Source organism: Melospiza melodia, chromosome 12 (genome assembly GCF_035770615.1).
Source record: "Melospiza melodia melodia isolate bMelMel2 chromosome 12, bMelMel2.pri, whole genome shotgun sequence".
Classification (NCBI taxonomy): domain Eukaryota; kingdom Metazoa; phylum Chordata; class Aves; order Passeriformes; family Passerellidae; genus Melospiza; species Melospiza melodia.
In genome coordinates this window covers 7,020,722-7,041,823 of record NC_086205.1, presented here as the reverse complement: position 1 = coordinate 7,041,823, position 21,102 = coordinate 7,020,722, and the positions used below count along the sequence as shown (strand labels likewise).

General features: G+C 49.0%; 1 protein-coding gene across 2 annotated transcripts in view; it reads left to right on the top strand.

Annotated features, from left to right (window-relative positions):
* The window catches only part of HDLBP (high density lipoprotein binding protein), a 39,240-nt gene extending 18,386 nt beyond the window's left edge, over window positions 1-20,854 (top strand). For both annotated transcript variants that reach the window (XM_063166595.1, XM_063166596.1), the window contains exons 3-28: window positions 145-257; window positions 1,111-1,265; window positions 1,727-1,942; window positions 3,557-3,763; window positions 4,504-4,719; window positions 5,535-5,741; window positions 5,945-6,052; window positions 6,583-6,687; window positions 7,119-7,197; window positions 7,852-7,991; window positions 8,269-8,373; window positions 8,675-8,788; window positions 9,118-9,204; window positions 9,373-9,504; window positions 9,826-10,044; window positions 10,884-11,105; window positions 11,316-11,534; window positions 12,228-12,366; window positions 12,734-12,888; window positions 13,462-13,566; window positions 14,224-14,358; window positions 14,883-15,026; window positions 15,628-15,813; window positions 17,212-17,328; window positions 17,734-17,862; window positions 18,483-20,854. In XM_063166595.1, the coding sequence (XP_063022665.1) occupies window positions 182-257; window positions 1,111-1,265; window positions 1,727-1,942; window positions 3,557-3,763; window positions 4,504-4,719; window positions 5,535-5,741; window positions 5,945-6,052; window positions 6,583-6,687; window positions 7,119-7,197; window positions 7,852-7,991; window positions 8,269-8,373; window positions 8,675-8,788; window positions 9,118-9,204; window positions 9,373-9,504; window positions 9,826-10,044; window positions 10,884-11,105; window positions 11,316-11,534; window positions 12,228-12,366; window positions 12,734-12,888; window positions 13,462-13,566; window positions 14,224-14,358; window positions 14,883-15,026; window positions 15,628-15,813; window positions 17,212-17,328; window positions 17,734-17,862; window positions 18,483-18,569 (3,804 nt within the window). In that variant the 5' untranslated portion in view covers window positions 145-181 and the 3' untranslated portion in view covers window positions 18,570-20,854. The remainder of the gene's footprint in view (window positions 1-144; window positions 258-1,110; window positions 1,266-1,726; window positions 1,943-3,556; window positions 3,764-4,503; window positions 4,720-5,534; window positions 5,742-5,944; window positions 6,053-6,582; window positions 6,688-7,118; window positions 7,198-7,851; window positions 7,992-8,268; window positions 8,374-8,674; window positions 8,789-9,117; window positions 9,205-9,372; window positions 9,505-9,825; window positions 10,045-10,883; window positions 11,106-11,315; window positions 11,535-12,227; window positions 12,367-12,733; window positions 12,889-13,461; window positions 13,567-14,223; window positions 14,359-14,882; window positions 15,027-15,627; window positions 15,814-17,211; window positions 17,329-17,733; window positions 17,863-18,482) is intronic.
* The last annotated feature ends 248 nt before the right edge of the window (window positions 20,855-21,102 follow it).

Sequence of the window (21,102 nt, the reverse complement as noted above, 5' to 3'; positions counted from 1 at the left end):
AAGAAAATCAGGCAGTCAGTGGGCCCTGGGGGTGCTTTTCAAGAGGAAGACTGGAAGAGTGCTCAGTAACAAATACTTTGTCTTCCTGGACTGACTTTGTTCACCCTGGTGTTGGTAATACTGTTGCCATTCCATCTCTCCCAGTGGCATACCCGGATTGTGTGTGGGTGGGAAGTCGACAATGAGCTCTGTGGCAGTTTTGACCCAGGAGAGCTTTGCTGAACACCGCAGCGGCCTGGCCCAGCAGCAGGTGAAAGGTGAGTTCCTGTCATGTGCCTCTTGATCCAGACTGCACAGACCTCTTAAAAGTGTGCATTTGCCTTTCCTGAATTAGTGTTTTACGAGACTAGCTTTCCACCCCCAGCAGCACAGTGCAAGACTGTGAGCAGATGGGCCTGAACGCTTCAGAGAGTTCTGGCTAGCAGTGCTTTCAGCCCTGGGATGGGGCACATCAAGAGTGGGGCACTGAGCTACATGAGAGCCTCATGGATCAGTGTGCTGGGCTGTCATTCCCACCCTTTGCTCAGCCAGGTGCTGGGTGTGGTCACTGACCATACAAACTGACTCTGTGGTGGATTTTGGCATTCATTCCCAGCTGTGAGCTGCTCCATTTGGTATGGCTCAGTGCACATAATGTACAGCCATACAGACTTTCCCTAGACTTTGCCCTAACTAAAGCCCTTCTCTGCCCTTTCCCTAGACTTTGCCCTAACTATAGTCCTTCTCTGCCTTTTCCCTGGGCTGATATTTGTCTTATCCCCTTCTGACCTGCACCCTTTGGTGCTTTCACTTCTTTCAGCTCAGCCTGTTTTCCCCTAATTGAACTCCTCTTGACAGAGTTGGCAATAAGGTGCTGTTCACTCCCTGCACCCCCTGTGCCAGCTCAAACAAGGCTGGTGGTTTGTGGCATCCACTGCAGTCTGTGCTGTGCTGATGTCAGTCGTGCTCCAGACTTGGCAGCCCCATAGGCATAGTTGTAATAGGATTAATAGCAGGGCACAAGCCATTTGCTCTCCCTTGTTAGTGGTGCCTAATTACAATTGCACTGCCTGTGAACAGGGGCATTTCTGCAGGGAAAGTGACTCATTTGCCCTATTTGCTTTACTCCAGTTACAGCTTTAAACTCTGAAGAAGAGAATGATCCTCCAACCTACAAGGAAGCCTTCCCTCCACTCCCTGAGAAAGCACCATGTTTGGAAGCTGCCCAGGAACCTGCTGGTCCCTGGAGCAAAATTCGACCAATAAAGGCTTCTGTCATCACTCAGGTTGGTGGGAGTGGATGTCTTATCTCCTGTCTTTTCCCCACTCCCCAAAGTAGGTGAAGTGAAGCATTCCCTGGAGTATGAAATCCTTGGTATGTCAGTCAGCCTCTTTGTTGTATTTTACCCTGGTACTGCAGCTGAGAGCTAGGACTGCTCTGGAGGGGAGGGATGTGTTGGAAAACTGTCCAGAAGAAGCTCTGCATCCCTGTTCCTCAAATAGCTGAAGCAGGCCCAGAGGGAGGATTGCAGAATTCCTGTAGTGAGTGCTAATCCCCCTTTAGGAAGTGTCCCAGTGTGGGGCAGCCTGGCTGCTGAAGTGCTCCTGCCCTTCCCTGGGCACAGCTGCACAAACCTGGGAGGTCAGCTTGCCACCAAAGTCCTGCATAGCCACGAGAGAGAGAGGAGCTGTCAGGCAAAGCACACTGACAGCTTGCTGTGCTCTTTTTGTGTCTGTGGCTGAGCAGGTGTTCCACGTGCCGCTGGAGGAGAGGAAATACAAGGACATGAATCAGTTTGGAGAAGGGGAGCAGGCCAAGATCTGCCTTGACATCATGCAGAAGACAGGAGCTCACCTGGAGCTGTCTCTGGCAAAGGACCAGGGCCTTTCCATCATGGTCTCTGGCAAGCTGGAAGCAGTCATGAAGGCTCGGAAGGAAATTGTTGCTCGGCTGCAGACTCAGGTGAGGGCAGCTAACTGTTTTCACTTGATCCTTGCTCCTCCCCAAGACTCCTGAATGCTTTGAGACCCTTGGGTGTGTGTGCTTATAAGCCAAAGAGGTGTTATTAGATGACTAATTCAGCTTTGCCATATATTTTCAAAGCATACAGTTGGCAATTTGGAATGGAAATGAGGCTTAAAATAGGGTTCAAAGCTAATTACAGGCCACGGTGTTGCATGAAGGGTGGAGTCTTCAACCTGTGACTTTGTGCTGAGGTGCTGGTGCTGGCAGGGTACAGGCCCCTCACACAAAATTCATGGTGTGTGAGAACAGAGTGGTGCTTTCTCTGAAGTCCTTCAGAGAAGAATGTGGAGGGATGGGAGAAAGAAAAGTAGAGAAGAGGGAGTTCTGCCAAATGGTGGAAGTTTCATATTGGGGTTCTGAGTTGTGTAACTTGAGCCCCATTGGTAAGTAATTACAGACTGTTTGTTTCAGTTGCTTCTCCTTTCAGTCCTCTGCATTTTGATTTCTTACTTTCAGGTTCTTGAGTTCATTATCAAAATGGTACTTCTTGTTAAAATCCATCATAGCCTGGTGTCACGCTGTGTTTTAAAGCGTAATGTCCAAGGTAGTTAATGCAGTAGTTAATACCATGCCTGCTCAGTGCTGTTCAGCCCATGTGTCATACCCTGCCAGAGGGATGAAAAAGGGACAAACTCTACATAATGTGCATCTGAAAAAATAGTTTAGGTTGTACTACCACAGATCCATGCCCCACATGTCCTCACATATCCCTCCTACATGGCTCCAGGTCTGAAAGGTGTGTCTGTGTTGCAACTTCTCCTAGGCTTGGCTGGCATCAGTATGTGGACAGGAAGTTGAAGAGTCACACCAAGTGATCTGGTTTTGATTTGATTTATTACTTTTTCCATTGTAGCTTGAACTGTAAGTGCCTAGTTAGTTAATAGTTACATATTCCCTGGGATCAAGAGCATAGTAGCAATCCTAAGCTCTCAGGTCAGTAAAAACTCATTGAGAAGGGCAGAAGTCAGGAATCCCTGTTATGAGCCAGACCTTTAATGCTGGATTTAGAAAAGTTTTGGGAACCCCTCTTTTTCAAGAGAGAAGCAGTCCCTGAAGCAGTGTGTGCTGCTTTGAAGACACCTTAGCACTCAGTAATGGTAAGCATAGTTGAGCTGTCTGCCTGCTGGAATAAGTTTCTGGTGTTGAATTTCAGTTTCCTAGGAGTCAGGCTATGTCTTCTTCTCTGTAGCCTTGGCAGCAGATATCAGAGTTCAGATAAACTCTACCCCAGAGCTGTCATCTCAGTTGCTCTCTGGTGCTGAGAGACTGAGACAGTGGAGCATAGACACCTCCTCATCTGTGCCTGAAGGCTTTTGCTTGTTCAGAGTGTTGGTCCTGGGAAAAAAGAAGGTTTTTTAGGGAATAGTGGGGTTTAGACTCCTGGAATACAGGCACTTTAGATCAGCTCCTCTGGCATTGTGTCAGTCTTGTGCTAGATGGATGTGCTGGAAGACACTGTGTTTACTCCTCAGTTGTAGCACTAAGCAGCATCTGAAAAGCTTTCCCTGTGCAGGCAGGGGCTCTCACAGATCCTTGGCCTCTGTATTGCAGGCTTCAGCGACAGTTGCCATCCCCAAGGAGCACCACCGCTTTGTCATTGGAAAGAATGGTGAGAAGCTGCAGGACCTGGAGCTCAAAACTGCAACCAAGATCCAGATCCCCCGCCCAGATGACCCCAGCAACCAGATCAAGATCACTGGCACTAAGGAAGGGATTGAAAAGGCCCGACACGAGATCTTGCTTATCTCTGCTGAGCAGGTACCTCAGTCCTGTGATCTCTCATGCTGTTATCTGAAGGGCCATTTTGGTTCTCTGTGGTACATTAGATGTTTGTAGCCACCATGGTCACAGCCAGTGGTTGTTGTCATTACATTGCAATGGTTCCATATTGCCAGAGTTTTGTACCCCCTTGATGTTTCTTGTAGGCAGCTCCTCTAGGCACTGACTCTTCTTTGTCCTCTCAGCAGCCAACTGGCTCCAGTTCCCTCAACCAACCAATCCACTCTTTTAGAACACTCTTCTTATTGGCTACAGCTGTGGCCTGTTAACATCAGGCCTGCTCCTAATCCTTAATAATTAACCCAGCTGCAACTCTTTAGGGGGTAAGATTACTTTCTATACTACCTTTATATTCTATCCCCCTACAAATGGTAACACTGTTAGTCTGAACAGAGATGTACACCATTCCACTGGCTGTTTGAGCACTGCTTCCAGGTTCTGCACCTTCTGCTTGTCCCTTTTGTCCATCTCTGAAGTCAGATAAGCACTTTTCATATTTTGAAGTGAACCACATTAGATGCCAGCTAAGACAAGAGATTAGAGGCGAATATCATAAATTGAGAACAGCAGTGTTTGTAGATGGAAAGGAGTGGAACCTGCAAACTGGAAAGGTGCTCGGGTTAGAGTGTCAAGCAAGACAGCACTGGGAATTCAGCTGTATGTGGCAGAGATGTAATATCACCAGCAGTTTCCCTGAGGGCTGTTCTGGATTCCTGTAGGATAAGCGTGCCGTGGAGAGGCTGGATGTGGAGAAGGTGTACCATCCCTTCATTGCTGGCCCTTACAACAAGCTGGTGAGTGAGCTCATGCAGGAGACAGGGACACGCATCAACATCCCCCCGCCCAGCGTCAACAAGACAGAGATAGTCTTCACAGGGGAGAAGGAGCAGCTGGCCCAGGCTGTGGCTCGTGTTAAGAAGATCTATGAGGAGAAGGTATGGATGGTCCCTAAAGTTTCCCATCTTCCCCTCACCTGCTCACAGCCCCTCTTCCCTTCTTGTTCTACTTCTGTGCATCCCTCAGTTGTATTCTCCTCGTGTCAGCTCTTGCTCAGCAGCCCTTGCAGTACATGGACCTCGGTCTTACCATTTCCTTGCTCAGCAGAGTGGGACTTGGGGTGATTCTGCTGGGGAGGTGACAGATCTCCTGCTTTTTTGTGTAATGGAAATTAGCAGACCACAAAGAGCGCTCTGGGTGCATGTTTTCACAGGTGCTGCAAAGGAAGGAGGGAAGTGTGAAGGCTACAGTGTGGCCAACTGACAGTATCAAAATTGTTACATGAGTAGAAGTTGCTGAAAAGTAAATTTCACCTCAGTTTATTTTCCATTGCTAGTGTCACTGTGAATATCCTTGTTGTGGGTTGTTGGTTTTTTTTTTCCTCATGGTTACGTCTGCATTTGTACCAGTCTGAATTTCGACACAGATAATCAGCTTATAGCGTGGTGTTGCATTACAGCACTGCCTGGGGACAGCTGGGCATTGTGCAAGGGCAGGGGTGTGTATGTGGTCTCTTCCATGTACTGTCCCAGGGAGCTTAAACAAAATTTTTGTATTTCACCTGTCAGTTTTTGAGAATAGGGCTTTCTGTAGGCAGGTCCCAAAGATTCTAGGGTACTGCAGAACTCCTGTGCTCACCTTTGCTTTGATCTTTCCTGGGTGCTGAGCTTCACTGCATCTTGTGTCTCTTCCTTTCACTTTTGTCCTTCCCTGCTCCCTTGTGATTGATGCTCCAGTGCCTCTGCTCCTACAGAAAAAGAAGACTACTACCATCGCTGTGGAGGTGAAGAAGTCCCAGCACAAGTATGTCATCGGCCCCAAGGGTAATTCCCTGCAGGAGATCTTGGAGAAAACTGGAGTGTCTGTCGAGATCCCACCCACTGACAGTAGCTCGGAGACGGTGATACTGCGAGGCGAGCCTGAAAAGCTTGGGCAGGCATTGACTGAAGTCTATGCAAAGGTACCGATGGGATGGGCCAGGCTCCTTTGAAAGCCCCACAAAAATACATCCCTAGGCACTGACAGGTGGAGGGGGGTGGTCTCTGTTAGGCTGTCAGAGTTGCAGCTTGGAACTCAGTAACAAGGTTGCAGCATGGGAATTGGAAGTGAATTTTTGTGAAGGCCTCTTGCAGTCTGTCCATCAACAGCTTCTCTGTCTCTCAGGCCAACAGTTTTACCGTCTCCTCGGTCTCAGCCCCCTCTTGGCTTCATCGTTTCATCATTGGAAAGAAAGGACAAAACCTGGCCAAAATAACTCAGCAGATGCCAAAGGTATGGGTGAACTATTAGCTTAGCACCAGTTGAAGTAGAATGTGGTTTAATCCAGATCACTCTTTGTAGAGAGAGAAATGTATTCTGGTATGGATAAAACCAGGGAGGAAATGACACAGATCTCATCATATTCAGGGGAGCTACCAACCAGATTCTACTGCCTCAAACGCTTTCCATCCTATGTTACTTTCAAGCATTGAGTCCTTCAAAGAAAGCTTTATGTGTTAGTATTTGGAGAATTGATGTAGTAGGAGACCTGGAAATTCTGAGTTCAATGAGACTTCTCCCTTGTGAGTTAGATGGTATCTGGAGAAGGGCTAGGTGAGCAACTTATCCAAAGCCCTTGCAGACTCCAGGACAGCACCAAAACCTTGTGCTCTAGACACCAATATGGCCAAAATTGTAGGTTGCCTGCTTCAGAAATCATGTGTACCCTTACTGGAAGGGATTGATGGTAGGCCTGACTGACAGTATTGACCTGACTTGTGTCTTGGAAAATTCTTACTGGTTTCCTTGCCTTGTGTGTCAAGGTTCACATCGAATTCACTGAAGGAGAAGACAAAATCACTTTGGAAGGACCTACAGAAGATGTGAATGTGGCACAGGAACAGATTGAAGTCATGGTTAAGGATCTGGTAAGTTGCTGGTGCTAGTTCTACTGTATAAAAAGAAAGTGGGGAAAGGTGGGGAAACAGAAGAGATGAAGTGTAGCTCATGTCTGTGGGTATCTTCACAGGCTTAACAGAACTTGCAGAAGGCAAGTTGTGTGGCAGGTGAACAAAAACCTTGGTTATGAAGCTTTTCCTAAAAAATCACGGGCACATCTTCAGTCTTTTGATGCAGAGAAGGAAAGATCCTCTTTCAGTCACAGCTGGAGAGGCATTTAAGTCTCTTTAAATGTTTCCCAATAATGGTGCTCTCAGCTCAAAGCAGAGGAGTGTTCTGCTGTGCTCACTAGCAGGAGGAGTGCTTGTAGCTGCAGCTGGAGTCAGTGCCTGCACTGGCAGTGGGCACAGGCAGCAGCAGAGGGGGCCTGCCCTGCCTAGCCCTGTGCAATTCTTTGTAGATCAACCGGATGGATTATGCAGAAATCAATGTCGACCACAAATTCCACCGACACCTCATTGGCAAGAACGGAGCTAACAGTAAGTGGGGTGCCTTTCTTATCCTTCCTCAACTCAGACTCTCTGTGATAAGCCTATCATATCGTGGCTCTGCAGCTCAGCCAGGGTGCTGCCTCCATCATATTGCCTCTGCCCTTCTGGAGTGAAGTTGGCACAAGAAGATAAATGGGCAGTGAGGCCTTGGGATGGCTTTAATGTCTTGGAAAGTTGAACAGATTACTTTGCTGTGTCCTGGCATAATTTTTGTGTTTTGGGGAGGTTAGAGAGTTGTCTTTTTTCTTTTTTTCAAGTTCGTCTATGTGAATTTCATTTTAGAACTCACTTTGGTGGGTAGAAATCTGCATGGTGAGTTTTTCCCCAAAAAGAGAATTTGGGATTAGAAATGAATGAGTATCTTCTAGTCTAAATATGGTGGTGTCTGGGGAAGAAACAGATTCCTCACTTTGGCAAATGAACTATTGCCTCTAGATGCCATAGTGTTTAATTGTACAGATTCCTGTGTAGCATGGATCTGCTCTTGCAGATCCAAAGGGAAAGAGGCACTTTCCCTGATTCAGCTCCAATCCCCCTGGCCTTTCCTCAGAGGCTGATGTACTTCTTAAAGCCTCTAGTCAAGGTGTCTTTGCTTCCAAATGGTGCCTAGCAGAGTGTGTCACCACAGCCCTTGCCTTGCAGTTAACAGGATTAAGGACCTCTACAAGGTGTCTGTGCGCATTCCCCCGGACAATGAGAAGAGCAACCTGATCAGAATTGAAGGAGACCCACAGGGGGTCCAACAGGCCAAGAAAGAGCTGCTGGAACTCGCTTCCCGTATGGTTAGTGGGATGTGATGCCTGGGAGGTCACAGGGTTTGAGCTCTTGTGTTCCCTAGTAACCTGCTGGTAGAGGTGTGTGCCCCTGGCCCACTGAGCACTTGGATCTTGTGACAGCTACAAGTTCCTCTATTCTCTTGGATCCCTTCTCTGTCAGCCTAAAATAAATTATATCTGGAGGAAAAACATTGATGATCAGTAAGCTGTTGGGCAGCAAAGTGGTAATGACAATGATGTGGCTCTCCTGCTGAGCACTCCTTGTAAACTCTGTTCTCCACAGGAAAATGAACGCACCAAGGACCTAATCATCGAGCAGAAATTCCACCGGACCATCATTGGGCAGAAGGGCGAGCGGATCCGGGAGATCCGGGAGAAATTCCCAGAGGTAAGGCTTTCCAGGAGAGGAGGGATTCAGAGGGCATAGTTCCTACTTGGGTAATAGACACATGATCAGTAAAGTCATAAATGTAGTGTCTCTGTGAGCATGAGAAATATCTAACTGATCTGTGAGTGCTCATACATCTAAAATATGTGAGAAGATGGTTCTTCTTGCCAGAGACTGCTGACATGGTTACCTGCTTCCAGATGGCAAAGGAAATGTGCAGGATCTCCCCAACCTTTGCACGTGTCTGACATGACAATCACTATATTTGTTTGAGCTGACCTTAAGTGACCATTTCCTGCAGGTTATCATCAACTTCCCAGACCCTGCACACAAGAGTGACATTGTCCAACTCAGAGGTCCCAAAAACGAAGTGGAGAAGTGTACCAAGTACATGCAAAAGATGGTGGCAGACCTGGTAAGGGACACTTCTATCTGCTATTCTCTCTTCCATGCCTGAATAACCTTGGAATAGTGGAGAGCTGTAGGGGCTTGACTAGGGCTGACACACCTCAAGATGAGGGAACTGTGGACATGGTTCTATGTGTATGGGGGCAGGCAAGTAATACCTGTTATTTAAGGGCTATAGGAGAGGGTACTTGTATTTGCTTATTCTTGGAAGTGTCCCATATGGAGAATTCCTTGGGTCTAAGCCTGTTGTCAGAAGCTTGTTTATCAAATTCCTGGGGTGGAGTCTCACTTGCCAGGATGGTGTAATCTTCAATTTTCCCTTCCTTTCTCTCTTAGGTTGAAAACAGTTTTTCTATTTCTGTTCCCATCTTCAAACAATTCCACAAGAACATCATAGGGAAAGGAGGTGCCAACATCAAGAAGGTGAGATATCTTTCCTGTCTTTGCTGCTCATTACCATGATTGCCTACAGTGAAATCTCATTCACTGGTCTCCCCTGCTCATTGGTAATACAAAATAAAACCTCCAAGACCTCTTTTTTTGTCATGGGACACCTCTCAAATGTTTTTGGTTTTTTTTTAATTGTGGCAGATCCGTGAAGAAAGCAACACCAAAATAGATCTCCCAGCTGAGAACAGCAACTCGGAGACAATTGTTATCACGGGCAAAAAAGCAAACTGTGAGGCTGCTCGTCACAGAATTCTGGCAATCCAAAAGGAACTGGTAAGTGAAACAACTGGCCTGTGGCAGATCAGGGACTTGAAAACATAAATATAGGAGTTACAGGAGATACAAATACAGAAGTGCATGTACTGGGGTGTGGCAGGGGGGAGACAAATATGGATGTCAATCTGTTCTTGATGCTTCAGCTGAAGTTTGTGGCTGCTCGTGTGTTAGGAGTGGCCAATCCCAATTCCCTCTGGTCAGGCATTTCTGACACTCAGCTCTGCAGAGCTCCTGGCAATGTGGGAGTTAGGGGGCAAGCAGAGTCTGTGCAAACACACAGCTATAGCTTGACTAACATCACATACTGTCTTTGCTTAGGCCAACATCACGGAGGTGGAGGTCTCTATTCCTTCCAAACTCCACAATTCCCTCATTGGCGCCAAAGGCCGCTTCATCCGCTCCATCATGGAGGAGTGTGGTGGAGTCCACATCCACTTCCCCACAGAGGGCTCTGGCAGTGATACTGTGACCATCAGGGGCCCAGCCCAGGATGTGGAGAAAGCCAAGAAACAGCTGCTACATCTGGCAGAGGAGAAGGTGAGCCTTGCCTTACAGGGGATGGAGCGGGTTGGTCTGACCAGCTTTTTGTTTCTGGAGGTTGAAGTGATTCCCTCTGTCTGCATGGAAGGATTTTATGTCAATAGAACAAATCCTTTTTTGAGGGATTTGAATACAGTTTGGGTGATTAAAAGTCATACATTTATGACTTCCATCCTTGTGACAATGAATTCTTCTCTCATGGGCAGAAGAACTGTCTGTAATGCATCTCTGGGTAGACTGATGATACACTCAGAGTTAAGGCTCCTTGCTTTTGTGGTTTGAATGTTCCTGGGTACCTGCACTTCTCTGAAGCACTTTACTCTGTAGATCTCCTTCACTTTTTTCTTGATCTCTGCATTTCAGCTCCAGTTCTCCCATTTCACTGCATATATTCAGATTTGAGAGCTTTTGGTTACAAGACCTTGCTCTGAGTTGTGGCTGACTGACTCAGTCATTTTAATAGCAAGCTTTCTGGGGTCAGCATGTGAACGTGCTCTCCCTGGGAATGGTTAGTTGTCTCTGGGAGCCTGGCTTGCAGCAGTTAGCAAATGATTGTGTTGCATTTTGTGCAGGTCAGACCCTTCTGGGGAAGTCTGCTCATATTCTCATCGGTCATGCTGAGTGTACAGTTAGTTTTTTGCCCTGAGAACATATTTGGGGTAGTGTTTTTAATTTAAGACATTGTATACCTTTTTTACTTTCAATGGGGAGCTGCATCTACTTTGCTTTTGCAGCACTCTGCATGTGGGTTCAGGTAACATATCTACATGCTGACTGTTGGTGCTGGTGATATTTTCTGTATATTAACATGTTCCATGGGTGTCTGCTCCTTTCAGCAAACAAAGAGTTATACTGTGGACCTCCGTGCAAAGCCAGAGTACCACAAATTCCTTATTGGCAAGGGTGGTGGCAACATCCGCAAGGTGCGGGACAACACGGGGGCCCGCATCATCTTCCCCACCTCTGAGGACAAAGACCAGGAACTGATCACTATCATGGGAACAGAGGAGGCTGTCAAAGAAGCACAGAAGGAGCTGGAAGCCCTCATCAAGAACTTGGTATGAACTTTTTCCTGCCTCTCACTATTGCAAGGTGTAATGAGTCAGCATGAAGGACCTGCTTATCCTAAAACCATTTGCTGGCCTTCATGGGAGCTCAGGAGGATCCTTCCTTACCTCAGGGTGAGGTTGTAAGCTGATTGCTGTTGAGTGCAGCCAACTTGTGCCTGTCACCAGGACAGGGGTTGACTGGCTGTGTTGTGTTGGCAGGATAACGTGGTTGAAGACTCCATGGTGGTGGACCCCAAGCACCACCGCCACTTTGTCATCCGTCGAGGACAAGTTCTCCGTGAGATTGCAGATGAATATGGCGGTGTGATGGTCAGCTTCCCGCGCTCCGGCACCCAGAGCGATAAAGTCACCCTCAAGGGGGCCAAGGACTGTGTGGAGGCAGCCAAGAAACGCATCCAGGAGATCATTGAGGACCTGGTATGTTGTAGAAAAACTGTTTCTTCTGTACTCTGTTCCCTCAGTGTCCTGCTTGAACCTGCTGTATGACCAAGCTTTATGTGAACAAGTCCCGTGGTAATTCTTGGATTTGAACCTTTGCTGTCAACATACAGGGTCTGCAGACTTTAGATCCTGGCTTGAGAGTAGCAGCTGGCTCCAAAATGCCAATTCTGTATGAATTAATCTCCTCTGACAATCTTGGTTTTCAGGGGTGGAAGTAGGAGGCCAGTCCTTGATGTACATCTAGACATTAAAATATTGGACCCTTCTTGTGCCTCTCCATGTCTGGCCTTGGCCAGTGGTTGCTTTCAGAGCTTTCCTGCACTGCTAGTATTGGCTTTTGGAAGCAGTCAAATGTCAAATCTGTTCTTTTCCCATCCATCTTTATATTTTTCCATTTCTTCTATTGCTTCCTCCTCTTCAGAGTACTAAAGAGTTTGAGCTTTGCTCTTGGAAGCCTTTAATGTCCTGAGTTCAAAGCAACCTTCTTTAAATCCTCTTCTCTTCCAAAAGAGAAATGATTCTTGAAAGTTTTGAGTTCTTCCCCTGTCAGGCATTGTTATCCTTTCTTACTCCTCTCTGTGTCCATTTTGGGTTTCACCATGCACAAACATCCTGTTTTGTGGTGTGAAAGAGGCTGCATCACAATGGAGCAACTCTGCTTTTCCACAGGAAGCTCAAGTGACAATCGAATGCACCATTCCACAGAAGTTCCACCGCTCCATCATGGGCCCCAAAGGGTCCCGGATCCAGCAGATCACCCGTGACTACGGCGTCCAGATCAAATTCCCTGACAGGGAGGAAAACCCAGGTATGTCTGTGGATGCATGGTGGGATGGTAGTTGGGATGGTCAAATGACTGTACCAGTGGATGTATTCTACTTTAAATCTATGGAGAGAACTGATCCCTGGTGTTCCTGCAGTGTCCTTGAATCTGGGCTTAGCATCAGCCATGTCCTCTTGGGAATGGGACAGTTTCAGGAGGTCAAACTGCAGACCTGGGTGTTGTGAACATGCTATCACTGCAGAGTACAGGGAGAGCCAGGACATCCTGACAAAAAAGGCTCTGTGAGCTTAGTGAGGTCTCTCTGACCTCTCAGTCTTAGGATCTGGAGGAGGGAGATGATGAATGAGGAGGGGACTCTGTGCATTGAACACAAAACTTTCCATGTTTTCAGCCCCTGTTGTGGAGCCAGCTGTGCAGGAGAATGGTGAGGAAGGTGGGGAAGGCAAGGAAGGGAAGGACACAGATCCCAGCTCTCCGAAGAAGTGCGACATCATCATCATCTCTGGCCGCAGGGAGAAATGTGAGGCAGCAAAGGAGGCGCTGCAGGTGTGTGGCTTTCTCATCCCCTTACCCCCTTAAGGTGGTGATGCTTGGATGTAATTTGTGGTGGTGGTAGTAAAAGCTGCTCAGTCCAGATGCAATGCAAGTGGTCAGTAATGTTGGCCTGTAGAAGGGGTCTGCACTACTCAAGGGAAGCCCCTCTGCTCTGTGACTTCGCCTGGCAGCTTGAATCACAGTGCCTGACTTTGTAATTACTAGTGCTTGTAAGCAGCCCCAATAGCCATAAAAGCATGACATGATTGTTTTATGGAGCACAGCTGAGAAAAGGAGGAGTCTGGTTGAGGCTGAGTCATTCCAGGTTCAGCAGATCTTGCCATGCTTCTGTAGTGATGTTTTCCAAGTCTGTGCTAAACTGAAGCCAAGGATGTGAAAGCAACCTGTCCCACAGGTGGGGTTTCACATGGCTTCTTCTGAAAACATGCAACAGGTCATTTTGGTGTTCCCAGCTGTGCTGGGAATGTACCTCTGTTCAGCAGCATATTCTTTTGGGCAAGTATATGGCAAGCTAGAAGAGAGGAGAAGTTTTTCCACTGGTAAACTGTGCTCCATCCCCTGCAGGCTCTGGTTCCTGTCACCATTGAGGTGGAAGTTCCCTTTGATCTTCACCGTTACATCATAGGCCAGAAAGGAAGTGGGATCCGCAAAATGATGGATGAGTTTGAGGTAAGTTGTTGCCCTTCTTTCCGTCTCCTCTGTCCTGGAGAATCTGTAAGTGACTGTGTTGGGGATTTGGACAGTTACAACATACTCAGGTCTGCCATGGAATACAAGGCTCTGTGGTAGGAAAATGATCCCTGGATGTTTTGGAGCCTGGATCCAGGGCTTGGTAGGTTTTGTGCTGAAGCAGTACAGTCAGGGTTGATGTTGTGAGCGTTGCATGACTTGTTTGGTGTCTGCAGGGATTCCTCATCAGTGTGAGAGTTGTTTTCCTCCTGGGCCCTGGGAAACAGCTCTGCTGTGCCTACCCATTCAGGAGAATTCTCCAGAGCCTCCGGGGCTGATGCAGATTGGCTGCAGTCAGTGTTGTTAACATGTATTTGTTTCTTGGCCTCTCTAGGCCAGCACAGGGGCTGGAGAAACAGAGTTTTATTCAAAAACCATCTAGAAATTGTCCCAAACATCTGACTCCAGGTGGCCCCAGCTCGATGACCTCCAGAGATCCTTTACAACCCCAGCCATTCTGTGGGTTTTAGGCTACCTGGGTGGGAGCTGGTCTTGGTGCCAGGGGAGACCAGGGAGATGCCAGCTTGCAGTCAGAGCCATCACAAGTGATACAGAATGAGCAGTGATGTAAAATGATAATTACTGCTTGTTACTCAGGTGAACATCCAGGTGCCTGCTCCTGAGCTACAGTCAGATATCATCACAATCACTGGGCTGGCTACCAACCTGGACCGTGCCAAGGCTGGGCTCCTGGAGAGAGTGAAGGAGCTGCAGGCTGAGCAAGAGGATCGGGTAAGGCCTGTGCCTGTCCTTCCTTCCAGCCAAACATGGCTTCTGCCTCTGGGCTCAGACTCCTGGAACACCTCCTCTTTTAGGGGCACCCTTAGCTGCTCTGTGGGTGTGGAATGATCATAAATGGTTTACTCAAAGGTTTACCATGAACTGACAGGAGGGTTTGGGAGTGTAACTTTGGGTTGTCCAGGTCTCTCTCACACCTTCGTGTACTTTTGAGATACTGGTGGGTGGGAACCTCACTGTGCTGCCGGTCTCTCTCTACCTATCCTCACTGAATCCTTATCACAGCTCTGAATAAAAGGTTTGGGATTAGCTGGGGGTTGTTTGCTGTTTGCAGTTTCCCTCTGAACTTAGCAAAAGCACAAGGCTCCAGTGGATGGACGGCTTGGGTATTCAAGCATGGCCCTGCAAAATCTGTTCCATGCATCTCAGAAGGCAGAAGGAGATGCTGTGACTTAAGTGGACATGACTGGAACAGCCGTGGTGTGTTCCCTGCTCTCACTGTGCTTCTCCTGTTCCAGGCCCTGCGGAGCTTCAAACTGACAGTGACTGTAGATCCCAAGTATCACCCTAAAATCATCGGGCGGAAGGGAGCAGTGATCACCCAGATACGCACAGAGCACGAGGTCAACATCCAGTTCCCTGACAAGGATGATGAAAGCCAGGTGAGAGATCAGACTGAGTGCAAGGATGGCTAGTGGTTATCTCTGAGCATCTTCTCAAAAGCTCTGAGCTCTCTCCACTGCCTTAGGATAAGGTGGATGGTGAAGGGGATTAGCAGGGAGAAAGCTTGCTTAGCTGCTTATGAACTTGGTTGTGCATTCACATTCTCTGAAAAAATCCCTTCACCCAGGTTTTTCTCCTGGGAAGCTGAGAAGCCTCAGAGAAAACAATTCTTATCTCATTTACTTCTCCTCTGTTTTGCTCATGTAGAATGTGTTTGGAGATTGTTTACCCACAGGTGATTGTTTCATTGGATTCTGCTGTGAGTTGTTTTCACTCCTTGGCCAATCAATGCCAAGCTGTGTCGGGACTCTAGAAAGAGTCACGAGTTTTCATTATTATCTTTTTGGCATTGAGTAAGTATCCTTTCTGCATTCTTTAGTATGGTATAGTATACCATTCTTTAATATAATATAATATAGTATCATGAAGTAATAAATTAACCTTCTAAGAACATGGAGTCAGATGCATCATTCCTCCCTGCCACAGAGGTCCCTAATAATACAATACTTGGTCTCTCACACATCTCTGCTGGTTCCCCAGGCCCAGGACCAGATCACCATTACTGGCTATGAGAAGAATGCTGAGGCTGCCCGGGATGCCATCATGAAGATCGTGGGTGAGCTGGAGCAGATGGTGTCCGAGGATGTGACTCTGGACCATCGTGTTCACGCACGCATCATCGGAGCACGTGGAAAAGCCATCCGCAAAATCATGGATGAGTTCAAGGTGAGCACTGGGCCAGGGCCACACAGGCCAGGCTGGGCCTGGGCAGCCACGTCCTCCTGTGGGAAGAGCTTCGTGCTGAATGAGGCTCACATCTCGTGGTTCTTGTGTCTTGTGCCTGCTCAGCATCTTCAGCTGGAACAGACATGACAGAAAAGCCAGTGCTGCTCTGCTCATCTTCAACTCCACCAGCATATGAGCAGCATTCCTGGCCCAGGGCACCCTGGTATGCCAGGGGCACCTGGGCTGTCTGCACACCATAGTCAGACACCAGCTGAAGCGTCCCCACACCTCAGCTCTGTGTCATGTTTGTCTGGAAAGGCCAGGAGCTTTTCCTGTTTTGCTGGAACCCAGACTAAAGTGGAACCTGGAAATGCTTCCTTGGTGCTCTGGATTAGCTCTGCAAGCAGCACTGAGTTCTGTCCCTCTCTGGAGTCCTTTTGTTGGGTTTTTGCACTCAGGGTCCCAGATGATCTTGAGAGAGAGGAGGAGGTGTGTATGTCAGCTACTCTGACTACTGGAAGTGGGCAGCCAGACCTTTTGCTGGGAGGTTCTGCAAGGAGGCTGTCCCCAGACCCTCCAGCTACTTTGAGCTGAATTCAGGGAATTCTTCTGGCTTTTCTCTAGGCCACTGTAGATCCCTTTGACTCTAGGAATCATGGTGCATTCTCAGGGCTGTGGATGTGGCAGAGTTGGCTGGCTCTGGGAAGGTCAGGGACCTCTGCCCTTATAGCATATGGCATCAGCAGCAGGCTTTACTGCAGGGCCAGCAGTGAATGTGAATACTGAGGGATGAGATTTTGGAGACTTGCATTTTGGCTGGGCTCAGTTATTGAAACAAACTGGTTCCCAAATGAGCAGCTTTTGAGTTTGGTCCTGTCTTGTTTAAATTTCTGGCACCCATCTGGAAGGCAGGGTGTGAGAGAGCACAGTGCTTGTGCATGGGGTGCACTAGGCCAGCTCTGTAAAGCCACTGTCAGCCAGGATTATTCTGTGGCAAACACAGAAAGCTCATTGTGCTTTGTGGTGATGGATCAATGGTAAAAATGCTTGCAGCAGTGTGAGGACACTGTCTGGAAATGCAGCCCCTCTCCTGCCTGTAGTGCCCAGAAAACTGAGCCTCTGGGAGTGAGAGCAGCACGGGCTGCTGGAAATTGAGTCCTTAATAAAGACTGCTCTGCTTTCCTGCACAGGAAACTGGGCAAGTTTTGGGGCCAGCTGTATACCTGCTCACCCCTCAGTGTCTGAGCTGTGGAGGTCTAAAAGAGACTTGTGGCTGTGGACAGACAGTAATTAGGGCATCAGTGACAGTGATCTGTGGTTCCAGTGACAAGGGTCATGGGGAGTGTCTGGCATTTCAGATGTGCAGGTGTAAGTGTTGTGCTGTTCCTTGTGTTCCAGGTGGATATTCGCTTCCCCCAGAGTGGAGCCCCTGACCCCAACTGTGTGACTGTGACAGGACTCCCTGAGAATGTAGAAGAAGCTATTGATCACATCCTGAACTTGGAGGAGGAATATGTAAGTGTTCAGCAAATCTGTGATGGGGTTCCCCTGACACAGAGCTGGATGTCTGAACTATGTCCAGGTGGTATTTTCTTCCACTGCATTGGAGAAATGGAGCCCTGTGCAGGTGGCTGTCAGCTTCCACTGCAGCTGTCCCTCAAACCAGCTGGACTAATGTCCTGGAGAGGACAGTGAATGAGAATGTTGGGACACCCCAGGATGTGCCTGGTGTTGCCTTGTAGCAACTTGCACCAGTTAAAAGTTGTGGCCCTCAGGGTAGTGCAGACACACCATTTTTGGTCATTGTAGAACAGGCTGGTGAGCTTGAACGGGTTGCAGTGTGGTGAGATGGAGGGGTGGGCATTGTATTCCAGTTTGAGGAGCTATCCAGATTCCCCCCTCACTGTTGTGTTACTGCAGCTTGCAGATGTGGTGGACAACGAGGCAATGCAGGTGTACATGAAGCCCTCCTCACATGAAGAGTCCAAGGCCCCATCCAAGGGCTTTGTGGTGAGAGATGCCCCCTGGGCCACTGTCAACAACGAGAAGGTGAGTGCTGCTTGTGCTGCAGGCTGGGAACACAGAGCATGGGGACACTTCTGTCTGTACTGGGGACACAGCACTCTATCTCCTCGTGACAGAGAAAGCAGCTTTTAGCTGCTCTTTGTGGCCTGAGCACAGGCCTGGGCTCTCCTGCCCAGCTTTCAAAGCACTTCCCAATGTCTTGTCACTGTGGCTACATCAGTGTGGAGCAGTTGGGGAATGGGGATCCTTACAGAAAGTGTGCTGCCAGGCTGTGTTGTTTTTAGGGGTAGGGGTAGGGCCTGGGACTGGAGACTCATGCTGCAGCACACAACTGGCTCAGTGTTGGCAGCTCTGAGCTGGGACATGTGGCAGCTCATCCTCAGCTGCCCCAGTGCTGCTGCAGGCCTGGCCTGACCCTGCTCCAGTGTCCCAGTTACCGAGCTGGGACCCTTGGAGCCCTTTGCACCTTATCTGCACCTTCCTCAATGTCACCTCTACATGTCCTGGGGCCACAATGATCCTTCTTGTCCCTTCCCCATTGTTTCTCCTCCTGGGAAATCAAAGACTCTGCTTAGCTCAGGGCCTCACCATGTAAGTTCACAGCAGGGCAGGAGCTTAACTTGTTCCCTTTTTGTTTGCTCTAGGCCCCTGATATGAGCAGTTCTGAAGACTTCCCCAGCTTTGGGGCTCAAGTGGCCCCCAAGACTCTTCCCTGGGGACCCAAACGATAATGACCTGGAAGCAGAAACTCCTCCAGCCCGCTGACCTGACACTAACCTGCCACAAATACTTCCTGTCTGAAATCTGACCCAGCGGCTGGAGCACAAATCAATTGTCCCAAGAGGTCTCCTAATGGTGTCTGGAGTGCTAGACCCCATCCTGCTCCCCTCAGCTATCACCGTGTCTAGGACCCACCCTCATCTCTTGATGGATATTCTTTCCTCCTTTGGAACAAGACTTCCACTCAGATTCAAACACTAAATGTGTGTGTTTTTGTTAGAAACTTCATAATTGACTCCAAGTGGCTAAGATTTGCAGCTTCCCAAGCGCTAGCAGAGCAATCTGCTCTCTTGAGCATGTCTGACTAGGCATTCTCGCCTTCATTAGGAGACCTCCTTTACTGTGGCTAGGAATCTACTTCCTGTCTCATGACCTCAGGAAATAAATTTCCTTGACTTTCTAAAGCCAAAACGTTTGCCCTCTTTCCTTTGTGTTTATCCCAGGCCTTACCTTACCTTTGTAGAGTGCAATCAACTTTTTTTCCTTTTAACTGCCAAAAATTCATTTAATGCTGATAGCTGACTGTGGGGAGAGAGCTTCAAATAATCTATAAGGTCAGAAACCTGCTTTTTAAAGAAACAAAACCTTCAATAGGCTGCAGAGACAACAGAGATGGAAGGGGCCAGAACAACCTATGGCTACCCTGGTCAGGAAAACGCCTGTGAGCGCAGCGAGCGTCCCTGCGCCGCACCAAGCACAGCCCCAGCTGCACACTTGACCAGTCTTCCAGTGCTTGATGGCAGCCCCTGCTCCTTGTTCCCCCTTCCCAGCAGTGTGAGCAGGCAGGAGAGCCAGCACACGGCAGCATGGCCGGAGGGCACAGGTTTGGCTGGGTGCAGTGCCCTGGCTCAGGAGCAGCTGGTGGGACACACAGCCTGCAGGAGCTGTAGCTGGCTGTTAGTGCTGCAGCAGCTCGGCCTGAGCGGCAGTCACAGCGCTCCTGTTGCCTTCTTTCTACCTCAAACAGCAGTGTGGTGGGGCCTCTCCATGGTGGTGGCTTAGCAGCTGCTCCAGCCGTCACCTGGAGCATGGAGGAGAAGCAAGAGGAGCCTTGTGTCTCCGCACAGCTGGGAGAGCTGCTCCAGAGGGAAGCAGAGCTTGGTGGTGCTGAGGCAGGCTGTGAATCCATAGGACTGCATGCTGAGCTAGCACAGGGCTTGGCCCCAGGGCTGTGGCTGCAGCTGTGCCGTAGCCCTGGGCTGCAGAGGTTGTGTGAGCCAGGCTTCTGCTCTGACAGCACTGGGGGTTGATGTGTGTGCTGAGCCCTCCTGAGACCTCCATCATGTGGTAGAGGGTGATCCATGATCTGTACTCGGGGCCTCTTGCACCTGGGCCCTGCCACAGCTTGCTCAAAGGGTGTTGTCTGAGCTGCTCCAGCAAGAGGGAAGCCCTGTCCTTGTGGAGGGAGGCATGTAGCGTGGGCTTTTTGTGTGCCCCCACTTCCCTGCATTGCTCCTACAGAGCTTGTAGTCTGAGCCATTCCTCTGTCCCGGCTGCTTCAGCTCTTGGACAAGCAGGAGTCCCCAGCCTCTCTTGTCTAGTGCTGCTGACAGAGCACAAGTGTGGCAGGCTGAGCCCAGCTGCCTTGCCTTTCCCTCCTTGGGACAGGCCCAACATGCCGATGCTTTTCCTTCCAGCTCTTCTTGGCAGAGACTGCTATGCAGAAGTCAAACCAAAACCTCACAGTGCTCTCCTTTAGTCTGAGAACCAAGTGAACCAGACCATGGCCCGTTGTGGGGTGCCTGGTTGCCCCTGAAGGACAGGGTGGCCTTGCCTCCAGCACGGGAGAAGGGGAATTAGGGTGGTACCTTCCCATCTGCGTCTGTCAGAAAATGGTTAATAAATACCCTGTAGCTTAGGTCTGCCCTGCATCACCAAGCCTATCACCCCCTCCTCCTCTTTATTCCCCCGTGCCCTCACCAGTTGCACAGCAAGGCTTGAGTTACATCCAGGGCACCCACTGCCTTGGGCTCATGCCCCACAGCCCAACCTTCCACTCTAAAGAAGGTCATGAAGTGATTGTACCTAGTACTGTCCCCCAGCACCCTCCTTCTGCAGCAGACTGTGGCATGTGTCCATTTCTTCTCTTTGACGTCTTCCATATTGTACGTTTCCATAGCAATGATCCCTTGGCCTTAACTTTGGAATTTGGAGACTATATGCAAACATGTAAAAAGGCTCATGAGTATGGATGACACTGGAATTTTATAAATTCTAAAATAAAACCTGAAACAGCTTGGAGTGTGGTGGATATTATTTCTGCTGGTGGGGTGAGATCCAAGACAGCCCGTGCTGGGCTGGGTTTGGCCAGGGATTTAAGTTTGCACATCTGAGTCTTTGCTGTGGCCTTGCCCTTCAAGGGGTGGGACTCACATGGCAAGTGGTGGGTCCAAGGGAGGGGATGAGAGCAGGAAAGGGCTGGGGCCGTGCCCTCCTAGTAGGGAAACACAAACCTGCTTGTCTCCAGGCTGCTGGTGCCAGGGA